Here is a 10,111-nt window from a genome sequence, read left to right on the forward strand (position 1 = left end):
AGTGTACTACATTGGTAAAACAATGATAGAACTAAGTAAATAGTTCCAATGGCTCCCCACATATGAATACCATGTCTAGTTCATAATGCTCTAAACTTTTAATGAAGGTTCAGGGAAGTTCAATGACATTTATCACCTCAAGTCTATGAAACTTAAAAACTAATTCCCCACTTTGTTCTAAAACAATTATTGAGATTTAGGAATTAATTTGCTTTAAAAGACAATTTGATTTACAATAGGAGGTGCGACTTTATGAGAGTTACATTTCCCATTTTCTCTGAGTTACAGCTTAGATTATGGTGTAAGATGCTCTATCTTTCTAAAGGGCACCACTGTGGTATAAGAGGCTACTGAGATAGGACTTTCCAGAAGATGCTGTTTTCCCCTTACCTTGAGCTTATATGCAAATTAGCATGATTACATCATATGTAAGTTCACCCTAAACCTTTATTCCACCTCTTCTATATTCCAATCACAATCTTAGTTTAGTATTGCTGACCCTTATATAACCAACTATATAAAAGATTGTTCTGTCAGTTGTAAAATATTTCTGACCATTGAGGGATCACAAATCTCTATTATTGGCAACTGCTAGCCTTACCAATAAATAGATTATGCTTGGGACTTTTATACCTCAGTTTCTCATCATCTCAGATTTTTAGCAAGGCAACTGGTGACCCAGATGGGACCTGAGAAAGGGCTTCCAGTCCCCAGGACTTGCTCACTGAAGAAAACCACTAGCAGGATTTCCCAGAAGCTAGATTCTCCTTCTATAAATTTTCTCTTGGCAAAGATAAACCTCCACTATGTTGAAATTAGATTAGTCCACTTTTAAAGGAATATATTAATTCTCTTTTGCTCTTCTCAGTCAGGATAAGATGATAAGGTCTTTTTTAGGTAAAGGTACTTTAAATTTCAGTTTTTGTCAGTTCTCGGGTTTTTTTTTTTTCCCCCCTTTTCTGTATATATACATTAGCAAAAATGGAACAGAGGGATGGTCTTCTATCTAGCAGTGACTCAGTTTTTGTACCCTTTTTTGGGGGGGAGGGTGTAAATTAGGAAGATTTTGCTAAAGTATATCTGTTTCTATGTAGGTCTTAAAACATTACATTTACTTTTTTTTTTTTTAACTTAGCAAAACTTTTTAAAAGAAAGCACAATTCAAGGGGTGAAGATTGGAATAATAGTAATTTCCTCTTTGTTGTAAAAGCAGGACTGCTCATCAGCTTTAATTTCTCCTTTCTTTTCAAATAAGAGAAATCAACAATAGACACCAAACAACTCTTTATTTATTTACTTATTTATTTATTTATTTGTTTATTTGTTTGTTTGTTTGTTTATTTATTTATTTATTTTTTTGCTAAGGCGATTGGGGTTAAGTGATTTGCCCAGAGTCACACAGCTAGGAAGTGTTAACTAAGTCTGAGGCCAGATTTAAACTCAGGTCCTCCAGACTTCAGGGCTGGTGCTCTATCGACTGGGCAACCAACCTAGCTGCCCCAGAACAATCTTATCCAAAACAAATGATCCAAAGACATGTCCACTGCTCCTTAAAAACTCCACTCCCGATTATTCTGTCTTGAGCCTACCCTTTTCTTTTACTTTCACCCTATTCCTCTATGTGAATCTAAGATGAATCTAACCTCTTTAGAACAAGGGGGACTGGCTGATGGTAGTTTTCCTGAGGGGATGGAAGTTTTTCTGTTTTATCTGCACTATCTTATCTGTCCCTAGTCCTAATCCAAGTTAGCAGGTATTTTCAAGAGTTTAGATTGTCCTGATAATTTAACCTAGTTTTTTTCTTCAGTTTTGATCAATTAGAGGAGGCTGTAAAAAACTGAAAGTTTCAAATCTTCAGAAAATACCACTCTCTTTTCTCTCTACATTTCCAACACTGGCTATATTGAAAGGTGCAGAGGTGAAACACAAATACAAAAACTAGAGTGGGGAAAAAAAAGTTATTAACTTCTCTAATGAAAATTTCTAAATTAGAATTTAGATGTCTGAATATTTTGATAAGTTTCTGGAGAACCAATAAACTCCAATTTTAAATAATTCTATTAATCAGAGCTTAAAATTAAATAAATTTTCTAATTTAAAATTAAATAAATTTTCTAATTTAAAATTAAATAAATTTTCTAATTTAAAATTAAAGCAATATATTGGAGAATTAAAGATTGAGGTTAGTTAGCTAATTGCTTGAGCCTCAACAATTTAGCAAGAGCAATCAATCACTTCCACTTTTTCAAAATAATTCCAAAGCATTCTCAGTTTTTTAGTCTGAGTCTGGAGTTTTTGGGTGTCAGTCCGTGGAAGTGGTTTTAACTTTAGAGTAAATTACAAAATTTCAAAAGGTACACTTAACAACCATACTTAAAGGGAATGTCAGTTTTTTTTCTTTCCTTCAGGGAGGATGGAAATGCGATTTTTTTTTTTTTAATTAGAAGAGAGAACAGGAAAAGTTTTAGACCATCTCTAGTCTCCAAAGGAATAAAATGAAATTTATTTACTCTTCGGTTTCTTATTGTTTTTAAACAACTTGAAGACCCCAAGCAAACCCTCATAACTGATAGGAACTGGTAGGAACTGATAACCTACAATGGGACCCCCAAATTGAAGGTGAATGCCAAAGGTTCCCAGAGAGAGAACAACTTGTATTAAAATCAGGAAACAACTGAAAAATAAATAAAATTTAATATTTTTCTGTGAAGGTTATAAAGGTTTAGGATAAGGTAAAACAAATGGGTTTAGCCTTTGAGTTATTTTATCAGAAATAAAAAAAAAAAACTATAGCTAGAAATCTTCAGAAAAGTATACTCATATCAGACCATTTTTCAGAAGTGCAATTCCTATTATTGCTAATATTTCTGTTTTAATAAAAGCAGAAAATTTATAAAGAAATTATTATGCTACAAAAAAAAGGATATTCCTAATGTAAACCACTGTTGACCTTTGACAGTGAGGCTAATTTTGTAACAGATTATGAAGGACAATAATTTATTATACTATCAAAGAGTTAGGAAAAGTGGTATAAAATTTATTAGAGAAGTCTATATTAGTTTCTTTAAAAATCAAAGGATTTGTCTAAGCATACTGTCAAAAGATATTTTTGTTTAATTTACATGTAAGTGAATCAATGGAATGCTCACTGTCTCATCATTACTTTTCAACAGGTAAATTTGAAAAATTAAAGCACAAAAATGAAAACAGTTGGCTTTGAAACTTAAAATCCTAGCAAGTAATGATCCTTGACATTTTATATTGTTAACATTAGAGATCACATAGCTATATTTGATTTCACTGAATCAAAAAAAAATCAAATGTCTCAATAAACCTATTATAGGATTGCTTTCTTTCTAGGGGTCAGGGGAAAGAGGAAGGGAGAAAAATTTGGAAGACAACATTTTGTCAAGGTGAATGTTGGAAATTATCTTTGCATGTATTTGAAAAATAAAAAGTTATTAATATAAATAAAATTTAAAATGCTAACAAAACAAAAATTGTATGATGAAGAGTTCTGTTAATTTACAACCATTAGAAAATCAATTATTTAGATGAGACAAATTTGAAATTCATAATTTCTCAATTACATACCATAATAATCTATGTTTAGATTAATTAGAAAATATTACAAACTTTGTAAATTAAGAACTTTCAAAGTCAAATTAAAAAATCTTTACAAATTTCTTTACACATTTAAATACCAGCATCAAAGAGAAAGTTGTTTTCATACAGAAAGATGATAATTGAAAAATCACAGTTGGACTCTGGCTGTTCCCTCTCTCTTCATTGCCAAATAAACCCCTTTATAAAATGAATGGATGAATGCTTTTCTAGAATAAAAGAGGTTAACTTCGAAAAGATGGCGCCTTCTTCTCTAGTCATCCTGCTTAATGAAATCTGTGACATTACAATTAGAAATCAGGAAAAATCTTAAACTTATAGTCCTGCTGAGTGAGTGCTATTTGATTAATGGTTACAAAAACTGTGACTGTAAAACAATTCTAATTGCCCAAAAGTCTTGAAAGAAATTGGAAGAACTATGTATTTATAAGCCTTTAAGACTGCCCCCCCAAAAAGGGACAATATTGTGATAATTGGTTTTGTGTAATAAGTATTGACTGAGAAATCAAAATTTAAACATTACAAAATACTGCAGAAAATAAGCTTCTGCAATTCCTTAGTATTTTTAAGAACTAGAAAAAAGCCTATAAGGTACTATGTAAATGAACTATTGTCACTTCTTTAATTTACTTTACTCCATATTGTATAGTTCTATACTGTTTTAAAGTCATTGGATATGATTAGTAAAATTCCAAAAGAGCAGTTATTTTTCTCTATAAGATAATTTTAAACTGCATTACTGAATTATTGTCACCTGAATAGTAATAAGTTTCATATTTTAAATACATAATATTGGGCACACAAAATTTTCTTTTGTATTATGAAAATTGAATAAAAAAATTGTAAAGACAAGTTACTTTCCTTTCCCTTTTTACCTGAATGCTGTTAAGATTATAATTTTGTTATACAATATTACTGTTTGAAAACCGCAACTTGTTTAATAGGCTATGTCTTGTTTTAAATTAGAAAATGTTATTAACAATTCATTGGTGAGAGAAGAGTAGCCACATCCTCTTAGATCTTTCTCTGGAAGGATAAGATCTCACCAATTCTGCTGACAACATGTTGTGAAGCTGTAGTGCTGCAGTTTAAGGAACTAGGACCTCTCATAGCCAAAGTTAAGAAATTTGCAAGTTAAATTTTAAATAATAAGCAATTTTTATTTAAGATTATTTAAACTAGATCAAAATTATTCTTTATCAGTTGATTAGTTAATATGTATTTGGTGAATTTCCACTTAACTCTTCAAAGTCTTAGGAAATTTCTTTTGTAATCTTACACTGAGGAAGGGGAAATATGCAGTACTTTGTCTAAGAGGTGTTTCTCTAAAAAATTACTCATTTTTAAAAAAAAATTTCAGTGAGATAAGAACCTTCTTACTTTAATTCAGTTGATTCCTCTAGTCTTTATTTCCCAATCATATCCAGGTATCTTACTTTTATAAAAGATCAATAGAAGGTCTCGGTGTTTGTTAAGATATAAGAAAAATAACAAGCAGCAAGCCCTAAATTATAACTAGTGAAATTTTGCTGTTTAAGAAGTTTCTTGGGATTTTAATCTGCTATTCTAAATTTTGACTTCAGATTTAGGTGTTTGATGAGGGCAGCGGTAGGATAGAGTGATGGGTCTAGAGTCAGAAAACACATCTTCCTGAGTTCAAATTTGGCCTCAGACCTTATGCTTACCCCTATTTGCCTCAGTTTCCTCATCTGTAAAATGGGCTAGAGAAGGAAATACCAAACCCTTCCAGTTTCTTTGCCAAGAAAACTCCAAATTGGGATATAAAGTCAGACAGGCCTAAAGCAATATAACAAGTGTCTAGAATCTCTCAACAAGCCACTAGACCATCATTCATTGGAAATGTTATGTGCTCCTGCAGTCTGAAGACAGGTAAAATGTCTGTCTCTGGAAATGGTGAAAGAAGAAGTTTCTTAATTTAGTTTCCCCATCTTGGTAAACAAGACATTCTTTCCATCTACATATACCTTAGCTTAGTTATGACAGTCTGTGGCTTATGGAGAATCTTTCTGTGTGATTTCCAAGACCTATATATGAAACCAAACAGAATTAAGGGATATTACTACTACTACTATGTCCTTCCTCTTTTCTTCCTTCACATAGCAAATAAGGTCAAGTATGATGATGTTTCATTTTTCACTGTAATAAATAAAAGAAATAAATCCTACTGTTGACTTTTAACTGAATAATATGCTATAATACCACTATAGTGAGGACATGAATTTACATTGTCATTTGAATAACAGATAATAGAGACCATATATTTGATAGGATACTTAGTTCACAGATTCTACAATATCCTTTCATTATGTTAATATGATAATATCCTCTGTGAAGGGTGAATGAGGATTCAGATTATGAGATAACTTTGAAAACTCCTTTTTGCAAATCACCATGATAATGTTAAATATAAGTCCATCCTACACCTTTACTCCACTTCTACTATAAATTAATCACAATGGTAGTTGTAACTAACTATATATGAGATGGCTCTACTAAAATGTGTTTTGGGTCACTGATGGATTACAGATTTCTAATGCTGGCAACTGCTAACTTTGCTAATAAATGTTATGTTTGGAACTTTTGTACTTCAGATTCTCTTTGGTGAACATTTTTATCCTGACAAGACAAATAAATACAATTAATTTTGATCGTCCTTACTTTACCCATGATTCCATTTTTAATGGCATTAATAACATAGTCAGATCAATTTCAACAAATTCTTATTGAGCACATGCTGTGTGGTAGGTCTCTTCCAGCTCTAAATTCTATATATTGACAAGCTACCTTTAAATAGAAATATAAGCTGTTATAAAGTACTCATGACCACTCCTTCCCTTCCCCATATTCTCACCAAGTTTAAGGCATCATCTAAAACAAGAAAAATTTGGACGTTTTTAATGTGAAAACATAGGATTAACTGTCAAATGATAATTGTGTAACAAATCTTTTTAAATATCTGTGGACTTTCTATTACTTCAGAAATCAAAGAATCATCATTAATGATTTGTTTACCCTGATAGATGAGAAAATTTGAAGATTAGGGATTTCCCTGTGGTTTTTTCCCCTTAGATTCCCCAAATCTCCCAAAACATTTCAGATAAAATGCAGAACTTATCAAGTGCAATGATGACAATTACACAATAGCACTAAGCATCAATGGCAAGAAACAAGGTGTTAATCCAGCAGCCCATTGCACTTTGAAAACATTCATTTTTGACATTCACAAAGTGTCTTGGTTTGGCAGGGAAAGTTCAATTAAAAATTTTAAATGAAACTCTCAAGATTTTTAGAAAGAAAGAACCAGCAGTGTCTTCTTATTTTTGCTCTTCAATAAATTCTAGACCTGTTAAACACCACATTGCTTAATTTCATAGCCAAATAGTCATTTAATAATGGTTACAGGCAACTATGGAATTTATTGTATTATTTTCATTCACTTAATGGAACCAATAAAGACCAAGCCAGAAATTTTTATTCTAGATTGAATCTTGAAAATGTTTGAGATACAATCAAGAATTAGAAACACTTTCTGACTGTTCAAATAATGTAGATTTCCATTTAAGTACACTGGGGAAAAAAAACAAAACATGGCATACAAGAAGTGGCGCCCCCCCCCTTAAACCCTGAAGGAACATCAAATGTTTCAGAAGGAACATCATATGTTTCATGATTACTTAATAGAACTCTGGAGACCTCAGTTCTAGTTACAATAGTGACCCTGGATACAGTGCTTAACCTCTCTGGACAGCAGCTTTATCTTCAAAACAAGGATTACAATAAATGGCACAATCCAAACACTAATACTGAATGAATCAAACTTAAATAATTTAGTTGGGATACAATTTAGAGTTAAGGATTCAATTTTCTTCTACTGAGGAAAAAGTTCCTCATAAAAGCAAGAGTTTTCTTTCTTTCTTTTTTTTTTTAAGTTGGAAGGCAGAACTTAAAAAATTCTCATTTAATTTTCATGCTTACATTCTTTGTCCAGTTTTATAATAACTTGTGTCACTTAATAGGTACACACAAAGAGGAAGACAGTACTTGGTAAGAATACCATCCAATATAACTGTTAATCCTACACAGTAATTCAGTGAGGAAAAAGACAGGATTTGGAGTTAGATCCTGTCTCCATCACTTACAATCGAGTAGATCTTAAGTAAGTCATTTAACTTTTTTTGGGGGGGGGGGCAGCAGGGAGAGTTGTCAATATTTCTTCAGCAATGGGATGGATTACATCACCAGTTAAAGCCCATTTCAGCATTAAATCTACCATTAGATTCTTCCTCTTAGTAATTTTCTTCTAAATTTTAATGCTAAAATAAATAGTGCAGTTAAGTAAAAATGCCAAGTTCAGTAACAGGAATAATTTTTTTAAATCCGGGTTTCAATCTCTGATTTTATCATTCATTTATGTCAACATCTAAATGTAGGGCGGAGGATAACGGCTTTGGATATCTAGGTACAAGTTTAGGTTAATAAATGTGGTCTTTATCCATGAAACTGAGCTCTCTAAGGTTAGAGACTGTGTCCCGTTTTTGCCTTTCTTTTAATCCCCAGAACCTAAGGCAGTATCTAGCATAGAGTAGGCAATTAGTAAACGCTTGTGGGCATGCACATGTCTAGACCCTTCCATTTATAGCATGTAAAGGAAAATTGAAAACATCATCTACTTTAAATGCTGAACGCAAAGGCTTTCCATGACAGAAATGACTTTCTTAAATTTAACGTAGACTTTCATTTATAAGGATTTCCCATCATATTATACAAGCTCAGAAATTCTAAAAACATTTTCAAAGTCATCCATTTTACATGTAACTTGACTTCTTTTTTACTTTAAAATTAAATCTTAATTGAGCATACCATTACTTGCCCAGAGAGAATATTTTAAATATTTCACCGAGGTGGTAGAGGTCTTTAATGGAGAATTCGGTCCCTGCATTGATAACTACCATAAACACACAATGCTGCTGCATTTCCAGTCCTAGTTAGAAAGCAGTTACTGGAGAGCAGGTTTTCATTTGTAAGAGGAAGAGAAAAGCTTAAACAGTACAAGATAAAAAGTACACAACAAGGGCCACTCTACCAAGAGTACAAATAGGATAAAGCATCTAGCAGAATCCATAAGGGAATGGCCGGGAAAGCGGGCTATTTATTCCGAAAGGTAGAACCCGCAGGGGGATTTCCCTTTTTCTCCCCGGTTAGAGACCATTCTGGGACACCTCCATTCTCCTAAGTGCCCCAGTCCAAGAAAGGGGATGCAGCAAGCAGCAGCAGCAGCAGTACAGCCAGTCAGGGCGGGAGGGCCAACCCCCGCCCCTCTCACCGGCTCACCCAACGGGAGGCCGAGCTGAAAGGGGTCGGTGGGGACAGCTCCTCCGACCAGCAACAAAGGCCCCTTCAGTCCACAGGCGAAACTCCCACAACAAAGGCCCCCGAGACGGCGGGCGAGGACTGGGCCGGGGGCGGGCCGGATTAGGGCCGGGGAGGGGAGTGGGGGGTGGAGGCGCCCATCTGACCGAGGGGGCGGAGGCCCGGGAGGGAGGGAAACCGAAACGGAGGGCGCCGTAATCCCCGGAGCACAATAAGAGCAGCGCTATAGTGGTCGCGGGAGAGGCGGCAGTGGCGGAGGCATCCCATTCCGTTCTCCCCGCCTCTTTATCCCTTTTCCGAGGCGAGGCGGGCAAAGCTCCTCAGTCGCGGTCCGAATACCTCCCGCCTAGTCCGCCGCGCACTCCCGAACTAATGGGGGAGGGAGCGGGAAACGTTTTCCGCCAGGACCTCAGCCCCCTTTTCCCCCCACAACGCCCCCCCCCCGCCCCAGGCATCAGCACACGGCCGCGAGCCCTCGCCTCCACCGCCACCGCCACACAAAGGCGCTCTCCCCACAGCTTCGCTCCCGCCTCACTTCCCCCTTAAGCCGCGGCGGCAGCCACGGAGATGCCCGGGCAGTGCGGATCACTCCGAGCCCGCCTCTCGCTCACCCGCTTCCCCACCAGCCCGGGGGGTGGGCGGGGAGAAGGGGGAGGGGGCCCTCGGGGCACTCTCACCTGGCACAGCTGCTGGCAATACTCGGTGGCTGCCTCCACGGCTGTCCCACAGCTCTCCCTCAGCTGCCGCTCCAGCTCCTGGAGCCGCTCGCCAAGGCGCTGCAGCTCCGCGGCGCAGCCCCCGCCGCCTCGGCTGAGGCTCTCCTGGTCGGCCTCCTCGTCCGCCATCTTCACACCCCGCTCCGTCGCGTACGCACCTGGGTCACGTGATAACACAATGCCACGTTCGGCGGGGTCACGTGCCGGGCGCGCTTGCACGCCGCCGAGCACGTACTCTGGCAAGAAGGAGGCGGGGGAGCCGCGGGGGAGCCGGGAGGTGAAGAGAAGGGGAAAGCGAAAGGGCGGGGGAAGAGGCTGAGGAAGGCGGTTGATTTACCCCGCGCTCCTCTAGCTGACGGGGCCTGAAGGCCGGAATGGGG

At 36.8% G+C, this 10,111-nt stretch overlaps 1 protein-coding gene across 2 annotated transcripts in view; it reads right to left on the reverse strand.

Moving 5' to 3' along the window:
* ZNF292 (zinc finger protein 292) overlaps positions 1–9,894 on the reverse strand; it is an 85,535-nt gene extending 75,641 nt beyond the window's left edge. The window contains exon 1 of one of the 2 annotated variants that reach the window (XM_074310340.1): positions 9,693–9,894. In XM_074310340.1, coding sequence (XP_074166441.1) covers positions 9,693–9,860 — 168 coding nt within the window. In that variant the 5' untranslated portion in view covers positions 9,861–9,894. The remainder of the gene's footprint in view (positions 1–9,692) is intronic. The other variant, XM_074310341.1, reaches the window with a different exon arrangement.
* Between the last annotated feature and the right edge of the window lie 217 nt (positions 9,895–10,111).

Source organism: Sminthopsis crassicaudata, chromosome 4 (assembly GCF_048593235.1).
Source record: "Sminthopsis crassicaudata isolate SCR6 chromosome 4, ASM4859323v1, whole genome shotgun sequence".
In the NCBI taxonomy this organism is placed as follows: Eukaryota; Metazoa; Chordata; class Mammalia; order Dasyuromorphia; family Dasyuridae; genus Sminthopsis; species Sminthopsis crassicaudata.